Genomic DNA, 17615 nt, shown 5'->3' on the forward strand with positions numbered 1-17615 from the left:
TGCACCGAAACAAATTATTGGCGTCGTGTAGGTTACTCTAGATTCCTTACGATGATGTTCTAGCAGACTGACCGGCGATTTTTTGATAGACACTATATATCAAGAGAAATGGCCGATATTAGTGCCGAATTTATAGTTTCCGAGGTCGCTGTATTGAACAGTGACACTTCCGGTGCCGTTTAAATCTAAAATCAGCGACGGAACGTCGGGGAAAAAGAGGTAAGTAAAATATAAAAATCATCGAAAATGACCGAACGCTTTAGTAATAGTAAAATCGAACATATTACTATTTTTTCTTAATTAACCCAGCGAAGCGTGTAATTCAAGATAGTAGATTATAAAGATAATTGACAAGACGTATAATTTAAATCGTGTACATTCTAACCAATAACATTAGAGATGTTTAGTCAGAAATAACGATAATCTGTGGTGGTGGAGAAGAAAATCAAAGGAAACAATAGTCTAAACAAGTTTATATATATATTATATTTATACATCACAATATTTATGTGATTGATTGAAAGCTATAAACAACAAGTGAATTTCGCCTCACAGTGTGAAAATACAGTAGACTTAGAAAGTATGAGAATTCAATTTCAAACCTTAAGTAGTACATCTATAACTACTAATTGCAATAGATTGGTAACATCGAAGATAGAACTTGTTCCTTGGTCGCAGAATCCATATCAGAATACCATTACTAGCTACGCGTTACTGGTTTCGTTCTCTGACCATAAAGGTTTTAGCCGGAAATCGTTAATTAGAACCACTTCCGGTTTGAGTAGATGATTAAGGAAAGAGATACAAACCTACTCCTGAAAAGATTAATTGATTGCAAAAAATCCATCTGGATATGTTTTGCCTTTCTAGCTTTATGGAATTTCGTATTGAAATCGAAGGTAGTACTAAAGTTCTTTTGTTTTTCGTAGGATGTTGTGGGTTATTATAGTATTTTCTCTTGACACCATTAATCGCTTGGAGAAAACCTCTTGTCGGTATCTAACACCATTTTGTTCTATGCCGATAAAGGTTAAAACCAGAAATGAGTAATTTGAAACACTTCTGGTTTGAGCAGAACTCTGAATCGATTACAGAGTATCGCACCTCGATATGTTACCGTTCTTGCTCTGTGGAAATCAGTCTTGAAACCGAAAGTAATATTAAATTTGAACTTCTTGTTTCGGTAAAGTGTAGGGAATAGTTATCTGCGTTGCCTTGAGACGCTGAATTCTTTCGAAAACACCCTTTCTCGCTATCTGTTACGGTATTTTTTTCTATGGCTATAAATATTGATACCGGAATGACTAATTTTAAGCACTGCTGCTTTGAATAGAGAGTCATCAGAGATAGAACCTATTTTTGTGACGGTGAATCGATTGCAAGAAACGGAGTTCCTATATCTCTTACCGTTTTTCGTTTGATACCTATCACACAGACGGACGGATAAAGTCGTTTATATTACTTCCGGTAATCATGTAACATATTATAAAAATGTTTAGAAATATAGCATATATGAATAAATGAGAACTTTAAAAAAATATTCAAACATGCAGTTTTATTGCGAGTTAGCTGTATAATTTGTTGCTTGTTTTAAGGAGACTTATATTTAATATGATTTTTTGATATTTCAATTAGTGTTTTGATGACAAAGTTTTATTTTTTATTTAAATATTTTTTAAAGTGGAGAAGGAATATTAGGGAAAATAAAAATTCTTATAAAAGAAACATTTCAGGCTCCATTGCAGTTTATATTTTTAGGACAGGCGATTACCAAGTAGAAGATTAAACGTATGCTCTTTAAATTTACAATGGTGATAGGTTTTGAGTGCTTGAAACCGAATAAATGATTGATATTTTAAAACTGTTACTTAAACATACAGCTTTATTGCAGGATAGTTATATAATTTTTTGTTTGTTTTTTAAAAAAAAATAAAATATTTTAAAAATATTTTAATAAAGTTTTAATAACAAAGCCCTTTTTTATTAAAAACCTTCTTAAAGTCAAAAAATATTTTTTAAAATAGAAATATTTATTAAAAACATTTCAGGCTTCATAGCAGTTAATGCTTTTTAAAAAGGCAATTACCAGGTAAAAAAATTAAACTTATGCTTTTTCAATTTAGAATAATAAATAAATTTTAAATAATTAAAACCAAATAAATAAATAATATTTTGGTTTAACAAATTTATGTTTTAATACTTATAAATGTTTTTGTTTGTTGTAATTAGTTTTGCTTTTTTAATGAAAATAAATAATAGTTTTCTAATAAATATTATTGTTATGTATAAAAATATAAAATATTGATAATTTTCGTTTTTTCTTTAAGTTTTTTTTAAAAACTTGTATGTTTCTTGTTTAAATTATAACGTTACCAAATATTTTAAGTTTCTTAACATTAAAAAAAAACAAAGCTTATTAAAGCACATATTGTGGTTTCAGTTCCCACAAAATTGTTATTATTATTTAGGTTACTTTTAGCTACTTGTAGCTACTTTATTTATTATACGCAAATATTTGAATTTAAAGTATATTTTAATTGTGCTCCTTCTTATTCCAACGTATATCCATTGCGGTAAAACGTGGCAACGTTTCGTCAGTTCTTGGTACGTTGCCGCCTGGAAGGGACTGGAGGAGGTGTTTCTTCTCTAGTACAACAGAAACAAGCGAACAATAGAATAATAAAAATAATATATCAACGTTCAGAGAAATTTTACATATATATTATATTGTTATCCATTGTTTCTAAATACTACATACTATACGCTATATCTCCGAAACTTATTTACATATTTTGACGAAATAAATCACAAATTGAACAGCAAAACCCTCCTTGTGGTTCGGATGCAATAAAGGACCCTCACAGTTCAAGAAGAGTTAACCTTTCTATTATAAGGTTTGGTTCTATTTATTTGTTTTTACAAAATATAACAGATTCGATTGCATTATATGTGGCTTTGACACGTCATACTATGGTTAACGAATGATACAAGAGGAATATGTTACTTATATGCAATTCTGAAGTCAAGTGTCTATTACGCTTAAATAGACAGTGCAAGTGACTTGCAAATACGAAATTTATAGATTTTAATTGTTACTTGTTATATACTAATTTTAAATCTTAAATATTTTGTATGAAACATTAAAAAAATATGTTTTTTAGTCACGAATAATAAATAAATATTTTTGTTTTAATTGTTTAGTTTAAAAAAACTGATGCATTATTTGTATTTTTTTTTTTTTTTTTTTAGAATTATATAGCACATTTATAGCATAGTTGGAAATCTAATAATACGAATAAAATGTTCACACCATGTGTTGTGTCAACCTGTGAGAGTAGGCCTATTTCTGGTGATTGTTGAGCAACAAAGGAAGTATCTGATAGCCTTTCCTGTATTTTATTCCACAATTCAGAGGAATCCTGGTCTTCTGATGTCAGTAGTTTTTGTTCTCTGCTTTCCTTTTTTCTTTGTTATTCGTTATGTTCACATAAAGTAGCTAGTAATTTCCATAATCGATTCAACATAACAGTTATTATATTTTAATAAATGCTCTAATACAGGGTGAACACAAAGTCGTTTCTCTCAAAACAAGCATGCAACGAAAATTAAACAAGCTAGTAGCAGTATTTTTTTCTGTGCTGGCACTACTGTGTTTCTTAGAGTGTTGCCAGATTGGGCTACAAGTAGCCGATTGGACGATTTTTAAAATTACCTTGCTGCCAAAGTTTCAAATTGGGCAACATGTTACTTTTAATTATCTGCGGGCTAGAAGTCTTAAGAATGTGCTACTTCCTCATTTACATAAATAAAATGACAAATTATTAGTTTTATATAATACAATAAAAATTTGTTTATTGAGTATTCTATTCACAATGAACAATAGTTTTAGTGAAACTAACATATTGAAAACCAGTTCAACTCTTCTTTTAGTGACTTTTAATCTCAAGATCTGACAACACGAGACTTTTGCTGAGTTTGCGTAGCTACAGTGTCACTAATCGTATTGTTGTCTCAGTTAACGTCTGCACTTCATACTTGTACGGAGTTATATAAACTTCAACATCACAAATTTAACTGCGCTACTGCGTTATCGATACTAACATGATGAATAAGAGGAGTTAAAATATGAAAAAAAGAAAGAAAGAAAGAAAGAAAGAAACTTACGAAATTCATTGCTCAAGATGAAGTATTTACCAAATGAACTAAAGAATTAAGGAATAACACAAAAAACTAATACTCTAAACGTTTGAAGTGTGATTCTAACCCAGAGAACTGCATTAACCCTATATGTATCCTTAGAAATCAGAAAGGTCGCTCATTTTGTACAATCACAGTCTGCCCAGTTCATTGCATACAGAAGTTCTACTGCTCTAGACGTAGCATGGAGTTTGCTTTAACACAGCGACACCAACAATCCGTAACTGCGGTACCCGCCTGATCGTTGCCAACCCATACGTCTGATGTGTTTCAAAATCCAGTTATCCAGTTTATTTACTTATTCAGGAGCTGTAAACGGTAGAGCAGGAGTTGGTTTTGTCTTGAATAACAAGACAGGAAGCTGGAGATACAGTGAAAGGATAATAATCTTAATAATAGCTACAGGACCGAGGAATATGACGATAATCCAGTGTATATGCCTACCTCAAGTTACACAGATGATAAAGTAGAAGAAACCTATGAGCAAATAGAAGTATTGTTCGAAATTTAAGACCAGCACAATTTAATCATCATGGGGACTGGAACGCAGTAGTTGAGGAAGGCAAGGAAGAAAATGAAACTGTGAACTTCGGCCTAAGAGAAAGGAATGCGAGAGGTGCACGACTGGTTGAGATCTGCAAAAAACAAAAAGATAATCCAACTGTAACAAACACTCTCTTCGAACAAACACTAAAAATAAAATACACATCGACAAGACCAGTGGACAAAGTAAGATACCAAATAGATACTCCTAATACAAGCATTTAGAAATCAAGTAAAGAACAGTAAGTGTTACCCAGCTGCAGACATTGACTCAGACCATAATTTAGTTTTTATTAAGAGTGAACTCCGACTAAAGAACAAGAGAACAAGAGTAAACAAAAGATAGAACACAATCAAGCTAAGAAGAGATAAAACACGAAAAAGGAATTGGTAACTGCGGCAGACAAAGAAACATCAAGATAGTTTTATTGGGTGATGATACCAACTCAAAATGGGAAGCCATGAAAGCAGCGAATATATAAGCAGCCGACGAGCACATAGGAAGAGAATCGAGAACTCAATATAAACTCAGAATAACAGCAGAAATATTGGAAATAATGGAGAAAAGAAGAAGACAGTTCAAGATAACAAACAAAGAAGAGGAACACGGAAGGTACAGAAATCACACCAAATGTTAAAAAGGCCAGAAAAATGAATAAACAACTTGTGCAAAGAAACTGAGGAAAATACAGTATAATCAAAGGCAGTACAGAAACGGCATACAGAAATATTAGGAAACAGTTTGCTGACAAAGAGAAACGCACAGACATTATCATAGACAAGGATGGAACAACGTTAGTAGAAGTGGAACAGATAACAAAAAGTTGGAAGGAATATATTGAAGAACTTTACAAAGGGAACAGTGGGAACGAAGAGATAGAAAAGGAAAAAACGTCAATGAAAATGAATTAGGACCATCAATTTTACAATGGGAATTTGACAATGCTTTGCTTTATCGCTTTGGAGAAAGTGAAACATGGTAAAGCCCCAGGAATATACCAAATACCAATGCAAGTGATTAAGTATTTCGGAATAGCAACAAAGAAGAAACTATTTAATCTTATTAATAAAATGTACATCTCGGGGAAAATACCAAGAGACTTCGAGGAAAGCATATTGGTCCCTATCCCGAAAAGAAAAAAAGCACGCAAATACGAAGAATATAGAACGTTAAGTTCTCTTTCCAATACATCAAAAATACTGTCTAAAATTATCTCACAACGAATGGAAGGGAAAATCGAAGAACGGTTATCGAAGGATCAGTTTGGATTCAGGAGAAAAAAGGAAACAAGGGAAGCATTACTGATTGAACGATTGATCTTGGAATAGCACATCTGAGTAAACAAACCAAAATTGTGATAACATTTGTACATATAGAAAAAGCTTTAGACAACGTAGATTAGAATATCATGTTCAGAGCGCTGAAGAATCTGCTAGTGGATTACAGAGACAGAAGAATAATATACCAACTTTATAGGAACCAGACAGCTGTTATAGGAAGAGATCAGAAAGAAGCAAGAATAAGTAAAGAAGTAAGACAACGATGTGGACTATCACCTCTCCTCTTCAACGTCTGTATAGAGGAGCTTATGAAAGAATTCTTTGATAAAAGCGAGAAAGGTGTAAAAGTAAATGCCCATGTTTTCAGCATAATAAAGTTTGCAGGTGACATATCACTGATAGCGGAGAGCGAAAAGGACTTGCAGAAAGCAATTTGAAACTTAAAAGACCAAGTGAAAAATACATGAAAAATGAAGATAAATAAGAAGAAAACCAAAGTGATAAAGTGCAAAAGAGCATGATACAAAACAGCAAATGTATGAATAGAGGGAGAGAAAATTAAAAACATTAAGACGTTCTCCTATTTAGAGAGTCTATCCTCGAACGGAAGACGTGTAAAAGACGTAAGTTCAATAATAACAGGCGTAAGTGCAAGAATAGAACGAAAAGAAAAGGAATGAAAACGTATTAAAGGAAGGCAGATCATGAAGATAATAGGAAAAAGAAGAAACAACGTGCTTGGTCATCTTATTCGGCACTCCAATTGGATCACCGTTGACAAGAAGAAAGACAGTAGGGAACACGGAAGGGGAAGACCAAGGATAGAATATATAGATAAAGTTAAGAAGAAGAGACCTTGTCAAAGTATAAAACAGCTCTCCCAAGGAAAAGAAAAGTTTTAAAATTTCCATGTGGCCTACCAACGTATGGTTGAGGTGAAAAAGAAGAAGAGAAGATCACGTCTTTAAGCTAGTGAATACTAAAAGTAGTGTATATTTCTGTCAGCGAGGTCGATCAAACTCTGCAAATTGTTGAATAAGTCTGGTCAAAGGAAGATAAAACATACGATGGGATGAAGGTTGATTCTAGTGTTGCCACCCAGACATGATTTGGTACAATCTCGTCTCGAAAATGTCGTGAGAGAACTGTCTCATTTAGAACAGTCTTGTTCTTTTGCAAGTGACCTGTCTCGTCTCGTAATTCGTCAAAGAATTCTGTCTCTACTCATGTAACTTGTGGATACCAGACATCATTCCAACTCCTCTACTCAATGCCATTTCCTTTCCTTGACAATCGATACATCAAACATTGTCAATGTATCATTGGCTTTCCTTGCCTCGATAGGAGTCAGCGAAGGTCGGAGGTAGTCCACCATATTCAGTGCATTAAACATTTGACAACGACAATCATTATCTCTTTCTTCAATCAGATTTGATCAGACATAAACACCGCGTTCATGGGTGTTCTCGGGGTTCTCATGTTTACTTCACTTTCTTCATTTCACTGGAAACCTTTTCATTCATTACTCTTTACTATCGTCTCATTTAGCCTAATCGGAATAACTGTGAGACCTAGGATTTAAAGTTTTTTTAATCAGCCATTCTCGAAATTTGATCAATGCTCCAAAATCCAATATAGTCCTTTTTATTAGGTAAATAAATTAACACCATAACTATCGTTTTCTTCCCTTGTCAGTCAATACATCATTATTTCATCAGCCCTCTTGCCAAGACATAAGCCAATCAAGTAAAGGCAAACCTGTAAACATCCCGAACATCCGTGTGGTGGTAAAATTTACACGTTATCTTATGCGGACTGAGAAACCAGTGGTAAAAGGTATAAGATCCCTTAACGACGCTTGTCATTAGGTTTTTTTTTATCACATAAAATCAGCCATTTCCGACGTTTGAGCAATGCCCCGAAACCAAAGTTGTCCATTTTTAAACTTTAAAGTAATGTTATGTATTAGTGTCAGAAGTCTTATGGAACTGCTTTTTCCGTCCGTCCGTCCGCTCTTTCTTATGTCCATAGGTATCAAAGCAAGAATGGCAAGATATATCGAGAAGCGGTATTCTGCAATCGACTCATTGTCCCAACAAAAGGTTCCATCTCCTCCGTTAAAAATCTGGTCAAACCATACAGTATGTGGTTCAGATTAACCAATTCAATTTTCATCACTTATCGCGATAAAACAAAAATCTTAATAGGTAGGCATAAGATGTTTTCTGCAATCGATTAAGGGTCTCAAGAGAACACATTATTACAACCCGCAACACTCCACTAAAACCGGAAGTGGTTGAAATTTGCTACTACTTCAGATATGAATACGGAATCACCATTTCACTCATTTCTCTTCATCACCGTCTCCTTTAGCCTAACCAGCATAACAGTCGGACGTCAAACTTACAGATTTCAAATTTTGACCAAATTTATTTCAAGTTTTATATAAAACTATGTAGCAAGAAAAATCCGGTGAAGAAAATTGACGAATCCAAAAAATATCTGTAATGTTATTATAAGTGCGTATGTTTTATGATGGTGTGAAATTTGTATAACGGCAACCAAGAAAGTTCTATCGTTTTTTCACCCACCGATATGACACCTAAGACGTACCTAGAAGATCAAAAATATTTCCCTTCAGCATCGACGACCTTACGCCAACGTTCTGGAAGGCAATGGAATCCATCGGGGTGGAAGTTGTTGGGCCGTGAACCGAAGAAGATATCAAGTGCGTTTTGCAACTCTATTAGGGATTTGAACGGCGTCCTCTAAAGTGATTATCCAAGGAATGGAACAGGTGATAATCGGTCCGAGGCGTATGGCGGGTGCAATGGTGTTTACCATCCAAGGCGTAGAATGGTGTCCCGGGTCATCCTAGCCACTGGGGATTAGCGTTTCCTGTAACAGGAGGAGCCCTTTGCAATTCAGAAGTGCTGGTTCCAGAGTTTTGAGTTTTTCTGGAACACGGCTCAACTGCTGACAGCACACAGATCCATTGACGCTCTGAAAAGCTTGCAGCAGCTTCCGATGAATGATACCGCGAGCAGTCCACCAAACACACAGGAGGACCTTCTTCAGGTGCAGTGGTGGTTTCGGCTGTTTTGGTACCGATTCATGGGATGCTAACCAATGATGACGATGCCGTGGAGCTACGTACAGGACCCACTTGTCATCATATGTGAATACCCTGTCCAGAAATGACTCTTTCCTCAGAAGAGCCATCAAATAGCACAGGTGTCTGCTCGCGTTCTCTTCTGGACCAGAGTCAAATCATGTGGGACACATCGACCCAACTTGTAGTGCTTCCCAAGCTGATGAAGGGGCTGCCGAAAACGTTTCTTCGCTCACAATTGAATTGTGGTCACAGTTAATAATATATCTGGCCACTGTTCGCTTCAATTTCTGCTTGAAGATCTTCATTTTGTACATGTGTTGGTCTTCCGGCACGAGATGCGTCTTCGAGTGTTTCGTCACCGTCCTTAAACTATTAAACCACCGCTGCACTGTCCATGTAGTCACGACACCGTCTACATATCTTCCGCCCCACTGCAGCGGCGTTTGACCCGTTTTAACTCGTACAAGATACACGCCCTTATGACGCTCTGTGGAAATCCCATTTCACTCTGTCCTTACGAAAATTCACGGTGTAACTATACTCCCACAACCAGGTAGTACGTTGGATATACCCACACCAACAACTGGCCTTCGTCTTATCTCCATTCGCATGCAACTCACGGTGTGAGGCTCAATTGAACACTGACCTCCACAAAAAGCGAAGTAACTTTCTTGGTTTCTTTATAGAACCGAAGATTGGATGCCAACCGAGGACTCCTTCAATATAGAGGGGTTTACATCACTTCCCAATTCACTATATTTATTTACGAATGACGTCTATATATACAACATAAAGGATTTTGTTCAAAATTGTAAGAAAAGTTTTAAAATAAATTTGTAGTGTTAATGCAGTTTAAGCTGTTTTATATGCATACATTGTGACCAGGCTCTACCCTAGCCATAGGAGCTAAATCCACGTTTCTGATTGGTTGGAGTGATTCGTTTCTCGCCACGTAGTATACATATAGCAGAGCATACTAGGGAGCGGGCTCATAAGGAAAATCGCTTGTGACGTGCTTTCAAATCCGGCTCAAGACTTCTTTTTAACTTTCTTAATTTTTTTAAATTCTCTTAAATTTTCTTAAATTTTTCTTTTCTTAAATTTTTATAAGAGTTTTATCATCAAATAAAATGAAAATAACACTCAGTTGGCCTCGTTCGTAATATATAATGCATGAATTGTGCTTTCTCCACCATTTACTTAGAAATTTCTGATAGCCCTTATAAACAATGACGTAACACACCAGAAACACGGGAGTAGTTAAATTGGCATTGCAGTTGCACCATCCGATCGTGACGTAATGTCACGTGGTAATTCGTCCACTTTGCACACACAACTTTACTGATCAAAAAAGTTATTCACTTATGAAACATAGCTGAGCGAGCATCAGCGAGCGAACAAGGTTAGAAGCCAGCAAGGCTCGTTTTATTCCATCTTTGCCCCCATGATAATACCACGTGACATTATGTCACGCTCGGGTGGTGCAACTTTGATGTAAATCTAAACTTATCCTTTCACCCTTCATAATACCACGTGACATTACATCACGCTCGGGTGGTGCCAAATCGGTGTAAATCTATCCTCACCAGCTTCCTTGTGATCAACTTAAAAACAGTTGGCTAGGGTGGCGCGTAAAAAATATATGCGTTTTATATTTGTTGCTTTACCTGAAATCCTTCAGAAGTTGATGAATGCTTTATTCTAAGACTAACGTAGTAAAAAATAATAATTTAAACGTTTTATTGTGAATAAACTATAGTATAATATTATGTTCGTGTTAAAATCAATGCTCAAGTCCATCATGTGATTATTTATGGCAGCAGCTTAAGAAACGATGAAGGTAAGAAGCTATTTACAACGGTATCTACCAAGGATGTTATAAAATAGAGGATCTGTCCATATATATGCTCATCCTATTAAATCAATGAAGCCAGAAAACAACCGAGCATCGCCACGCTTGATTGGCTACTCTCGTTTCTGCCATCGTTTGATTGGCTACTTTCGTTTCCGCCATGATTGCTGACTCAGAAAAATCACGATCTTATTGCACGGAGAGGGTAGAGTAGGGGTGGCGAACCTGTGACGTATGGCATCAAGATTTTGTTGTAAGGGAAGATCCTCTATTTTATAACATCGTTGGTATCTACGGAGTAGTTATCACACCGACTGAGACTTTTATTCCCCCCTTACTCTCCCTTGTGTAAGATGAAGAATGCTTTTTCTGCAACGCTGATGAGCTAGTATGAGGTTTGCATTGAAGAGTGGAAAGCGTTACTTGACTGCTAATATCCGATGTACAGATATACCACAACACTCAGAGTAATGGCGAGACAGCAAGGCCCCATCACACCGAAATTAAAGTACCGCTAAATTTACAATAATTATGTGATATCTTCAAACAAATGAAAGATTAATAAAAGATACCATAAGACTTTGCACAAGATTTAACCAATTGTAAAACAATCGCATGTAACTTACAAACGTAACAATTTAGAACACTGTATTTTGAACACATAACAGCTAGATATATAAGGAAAACATTAGTGCAAGTTCATTAGTAAACATTCAATATAACCATAGTTATTGAAATATGAACTGGGGTTACTTTGCATAGCTGGGGTTACTTTGCATAACATACATAAAAGTATGTTCCACATACGGCCATAACGGTTCTGTGCAATGTTTTCCCTTCAGTATTTATACATTTTACTCCCTACACAAAACTGCGTGCAGTCTACAAATATTGATATTAGAATGATTGTGCCGTTATCAGTAATTAGTGAGAATTATCGATATTTGTAAAGAAAATTATATATTTTCCGGTACCGACACGGGAACCGCATTATAATAGTTTAGCATTTGACACACAAAAATGCCAAGTCAGAAAAAGAAAAAATCCCCGTAAACTGATTTGCCTTGTCCAAGAATATCATACCAACAGTAATTAGTGGAAGATTTCAGACTTTTAAGCTGAAACCCACCCAAATTGCATGATTTCTTTTTCAAACAAAACTAATGTTAGTCATTCCTACGCGTATAAGTCGCCCCCCCAAAAAAAAGTCTAGTAATTTAGAAAAAACGAAGTCTTTGCGAGTGAAGCCTCTCTCAAACTACTTTTCTGAATCCGCCATTGTTCATAATTTATTTTCCAATAACAAATTCATTCCGAGATCTTCCTAAATAGGAAATTTACCTAAATTTAGAATGTTGTAGGTTCCAGTAGTATTAATTTCCTTTCTAAGCGGTATTTTAGACCGGTGCAAAGTAACCCCGAGTAGAGGTTGAAACCGCCTTCTCCCAGTTTTACTTTTTTATGACTTAATTAGCGGTATTTTAATTTCGCAGTGATCAGGGCTCTTAAAGTGACTTCAGTCAATTCTCACAACACTTACCATATTAACTTGCAGGAACACATTCAATGGTAGAAGTGAATTCAAGACGTTATGTTCCAGATATTTTTCAATATCGCATATTAATAGAGATTTGATAGTTATAACTAATACATAATAATAATAAGAAAGGTTCAAATGGTATTAATAGAAAATGCTTCACAGGAACTAAATTCCAACAGGAATCAGATTTGTTGCAAATAAGTTCCGGTTCGTTTCCCCCCAAGTGCAAATTTCACACTGAAGTCAATTGCCAGCAAAAGTCATGTGTTCTTATTTATCCACCATTTTGATTTGAAAATTTCAGAAAAGTGTCGTGATCGGTGCTGGCTCTTGAGGGAAGTCACATCTGTAATGGTGATCGTTTGTAAGGAAGAAAATTTAAAGTATGTAAGAATTTTTGTATACACCTTGTAACTATGAAATGTGTTATACTTCCCTTAACTTTTTTCAATAAATGTTCGTCTTTAACACTGTTACTTTCCTCAAAACTCTTAACTTCACGCTATGAAAAGAATCATTAGGTATCCTTAGTGCTGGGACGCTCTAAAATGTGGCTATGTCTAGTAGTAACTAAATTCTCTTCACTTCTTATAAATGTAATACATAAATTCCACTCCGTAAAATAATAGGCCTAACTGAAAGGTGATAAATGAGGATTTACAAACGTACATTGCAACATGTTCGAAAAGTGATGTTTATGGCGAACGATTTCAAACAATCTGCACATACACTATAGACAGTGGTTGAAGTGAGACGGTATGCGTTAGTACGCAATACCCCCTCTGGCTTTTCAGTGATGAAGGCATACCGCCTTTGCCTTTTTAATGATTAAAATATACCGTCACTGTAATTTAGATGCTAAATTTTTTATAATAATTGTAATTGCCGAATACCTTTCCAAGTAAAAAGATTTTATTTCTTATGTAATTTTATTTCTAATTTGATAATACCGACATTTTGTTATCTTTTTCCTACCTTTTGTTTTTAAAATACTGTGTCCTCAAAGAATTTCACCATTTTGTATTTTGATGTGCCAAATTGAATTGATTCTTTGTTGTGCATATGTCTGCGTCTTCTTGCCTTAAAGTATAAAATTGTCGTGTTTTGAGCATGGGCGGATTTAGGGGTTGTCTGTTGTAGAGGCGGACCTTTCGGGGATTAGGAATACCCCAGAGTCGAGTGGGGTGACTGGGAGTGTTTCCGCAGGAAATTGTTAATATCCTCATTGGTTTTTAGCATTTTCGTATATATTTCTCTTAAAGGGATTTTTAAATATTTTTTTTTTCAGAAATTTGTTGGCAGGGGATTAAAGTCTCTCCATATCCCTCCCCCCGTCACTACGGATAAGCTCTCCAATGGTTTTCAAACATTATGTAAATAGAAATGCAATCTTTTAGGCAATATACCCTTGCTGCATTTCAACATTTACATAGCCTGAATGTCGAGTCAAAATTATAATAAAACTTACCGCCTCTGCTGTTTTTTCCACTTACGTTCCAACACTGACTGTAGAAGTTGAAAATCAATCCTTTGAAATATGAAGCAAGGGCATATATTACCCACAACTGCTTCTTAAAAAATTAAACGTGTGAATCTTATACAGTTGAGCTTATGAATTTTTTTTTTTTTTTTTTTAGGGTTAAGCCGGTCAAAGGGTTACGCCCTTTCTTCGGAACGAGGATTATCAGTATGGGGAATTTGCTTTAATTATAGGGGGCATTGAGGGTTTGGAGCATTATTTTATTTTATTTCATTCTTATTTGTGGGCATCTTTTGCATTGATGGTTTGGAGCATTACTTTATTTTATTTTATTTCATTAATTTTTTTTTTTTTTTTTTTAATGAGAGATGAGGTGAAGTGCAGGTAGACGTCACAAACACGAGGGTAATGTTAGTATGGACGAGTGAATGGTTATCTTCTGCCCTGGGGCGTCACAGGGCTGATGAAGACAGATGAAGCCCGCTGCTAGCAACATTGATGAAACACTAGTGCAGAGATGGATAAATGCATGGACTAAGATGAGGTGGATGATAGATGGCAAAGTCGGCCTTTTGAGGGTCATCGTCGTCTAGAGAGTTATGGTATAAAGTGAGAAGATGTTGGAGAGGAGTGGCTTGGTGACGTGGGGGCGTATCATGTATGATATCCTGTTGAAAGGTGTCAAGGAATATCGGATTTCCTTCTGCAATGACTTTTATGATATATTTAGTGCGAAGTGCTTCTAAGTGTGGAAGTATTGTTGGAAAGTTGATTCGGCGATAGAGGTCGGCAGTCGGTGCTGGTAGTTTGATACGATAAGCAAGTCGGAGAGCATGTCTTTCGGAGATGGCAAGTCTATTATATAGTTCATCAGGGGCAGAGATCCAGCAGATATGGCCATGTGTGAGAGCAGGACGGAGGAAAACTTTATAGGTCGTAATGACTGTGTCGGTGTGTAAGCCCCAGGTTGTGCCCACTAGCCGTCGGAGGAGGTTTAAGCGGTTCGTTGCCTGTGATCGAATCTTTTGTAGGTGAGGTTTCCAACTGAGTTTAGAATCAAAGATGATCCCAAGGTAGGTAACTTGCGATGATGGGCGGATGAAAGTGCCGTTTACATTAAGGTGAAGAAGTGAAGGATTGCGATGGATGCGTGAGCGACAACGAGGTGGGAGAAAAATAAGAGCTTGAGTTTTGAGAGAGTTGATGGTGAGGCGCCATTTAGAACACCAGGAGGTAAAGGCGTCAATTGCCTGCTGAAGTGTTTTATTTATGTTTTGAACAGTATTAGATGTGGCAAGAAAAGCGGTATCATCTGCATATTGGTATACTGAGACATGTGGTGGGAGAGGGGGCATGTCGGCGACATATAAAATATATAGAAGAGGTGAAAGGACAGATCCCTGAGGGACGCCACAGTGAAGAAAGATCGGATAGGAAAGGGATTGGTTGATATTAATATAAGTCATGCGATTGGAAAGGAAAGAAAGTATACATCGGACGTATGAGATTGGAAGATTGAATGAGTGAAGTTTTGCGATGAGGCCGGCATGCCAAACTTTGTCAAAAGCCTTCTCCAGATCGAACAGTAACAGACAAGATGGTTTTGAGGTATTATAATGATTTGTTATAGCAGTGGTGAGGCGCAGAAGCTGGTCAGAAATACTAATATGTGGGCGAAAGCCGGCTTGATGTAGAGGGATGAGATTATGTTCGGAAAGATGAGTATGCAGACGACTGACTAGAATGCGTTCAAATATTTTACTAAGGACTGATGTTAGTTGGATTGGTCGGTATGATGAGAGTGCAGTAGTAGGTTTGTTTGGTTTGATGAAAAGGAGAGTTTTGGAGATTTTCCATTGGGGAGGGTAAAATCCGGTGCGGAGGATGAAGTTGTAGATGGTTGCGAGAAGTGAAAAGAGGATGGGAGGAGATGATTTGATGAGTTTATAGGTAATGTGATCAAAGCCGGGGGCCGTGTTTCGTTTTGATCGGATGGCGGAGGAGATATCTTCAGGAGTTATGAGATCGTTAAGGGGAGAAGCGGTAAGTTGGTGGTGAAGATTGGGTTGGAGGTGAGGAGCGTGCGGGTTTGCGAGATGTTCCACTCGGCGGGTGAGATTTGGATGAAGTGGTTGTACGGTTGGGGTAAAAATGTCTTGAAAGAAAGAGGCGAAAGCATTTGCTTTGTCAGTATCGGTTTGAAGAGGGTTGTTATGTGAGATGATAGGGTATGAAGTATGACGGTTTTTGCCAGTTAACTGATGAAATTTTTGCCAGAATTTGGTAGGGTGCGAGGTAGTGGATAGAGTGTTGCAGGCTGAGATCCAACGTTTCCGTTTGTAGGCATCTAAGTAATTGTGGAGCATACGATTCCAGCGACGATGATGTGTTAATGATATAGGATTACGGGTACGTTGGAAGTCACGGAAAGAGCGTCTAGAACCAGCAATGATAGATTGATATTGTGGAGGTATTGGAGGTTTGTGCGGATGACGTGTGCGAAGAGGGATGTTGGTTTGGGTGGCTGTGTCAAGGGATGTTGTGATTTGGTCCACAAGGTTATAGAGTTCTTCTTCACTAGTGGGCTCCTGAAGATTTTGCAATGAGGTTGTGAGATCGGTTTGAAAATTAGCCCAGTTCGCATGAGTGTAATCAAAGAAATGAATTGGTGGGGGTTGTGTTTTGGGGTGTGTGGTGATAAGAAGATCAAGGAGTATCGGAGCATGATCGCTGCCGAAAGGTGGTAGAACTCTGAGGTTGTGAATAGTAAGAGAAGGAGTACTGATCACTATGTCGGGTGAGGTATTGCTTATTGGGCGTGATGGCGATGGGAGATGATGGTAGTCGACGGCTAGAATATTAGAAATGTAGTTTTGAAAATGTTGTTTTTCAGTCTGTGGACGACTATGAATATTGATGTCTGCCATGATTATATAATGTCTGAACGTGTTGTCGATGTATTGAAAAAATTCGTAGGGAATAGGGTGGCCGGGTCTGATATATATGGTGCAAAGAGTAATGATTTTTGTGCGAAGATATAGTGTGACTATAGAATATTCTGGGAGATCATGTGGTTTTGGGAATGTATGAGGACGGACAGGAATAGTATGATAGGTTCCAATTGCTGTGCCACCATTCACTCGTTGATAAGGTCTAGGACAGTCATGGCGTTGTAATTGAAACTGAGGAATGCGGATATAATCGGTAGGTTTGAGATATGTTTCATTTAGGGTAAAAGCCTGTACTTTTTCTTCTCGGAGAAGTTGTTCAAAAACTGCTTTGTGAGTGACAAGAGATCGAATGTTAAGGAAGAGAAAGGTGACTGCCATGGTGATTGATAACATGAGAAAGGTTGGTTGGATGGGTTTTGTATTTACAGAGATGGCCATTCTGGATCTGTTTTGGTAGATGTTATAGAAAAGTGAGCATGCGGACCTGTATAAGTGGCAGACAGTTGTAGGCCAAATAATTGTTGAGCGATTTGGTCGACTTGCATAAGAATGTGAGGGCGTAAGAAAGGATGGATATTTTGTAGAACGAGCGTCGTGAAGCGAAGCAAGTCTTCTACTGTTACGGGTTCTCTTAAGGAGTTTGTAGGAGTTGTAGT

General features: G+C 36.7%; 1 protein-coding gene across 1 annotated transcript; it reads right to left on the reverse strand.

The window, feature by feature from the left end:
* Positions 1 to 4727: 4727 nt before the first annotated feature.
* LOC145672412 (uncharacterized) lies at positions 4728 to 17337 on the reverse strand. Its single transcript, XM_081741566.1, has 2 exons — positions 16147 to 17337; positions 4728 to 4832 (listed from the first exon to the last, which is right to left on the reverse strand). Exons 1-2 carry the CDS (start codon positions 17335 to 17337, stop codon positions 4728 to 4730), a joined length of 1296 nt encoding a protein of 431 aa, XP_081597692.1.
* Between the last annotated feature and the right edge of the window lie 278 nt (positions 17338 to 17615).

This window comes from Thermobia domestica, chromosome 16 (genome assembly GCF_964235325.1).
Source record: "Thermobia domestica chromosome 16, izTheDome1.hap1.1, whole genome shotgun sequence".
In the NCBI taxonomy this organism is placed as follows: Eukaryota; Metazoa; Arthropoda; class Insecta; order Zygentoma; family Lepismatidae; genus Thermobia; species Thermobia domestica.

Coding starts and splice junctions, on each gene's coding strand:
- LOC145672412 (XM_081741566.1), bottom strand. CDS start 17,337: ATGGCAGTCACCTTTCTCTTCCTTAACATTCGATCTCTTGTCACTCAC. Junction 4,833..16,146: donor AAGACATTTTTACCCCAACC/GTACAACCACTT, acceptor TGTTTTTTGCAG/ATCTCAACCAGTCGTGCACC.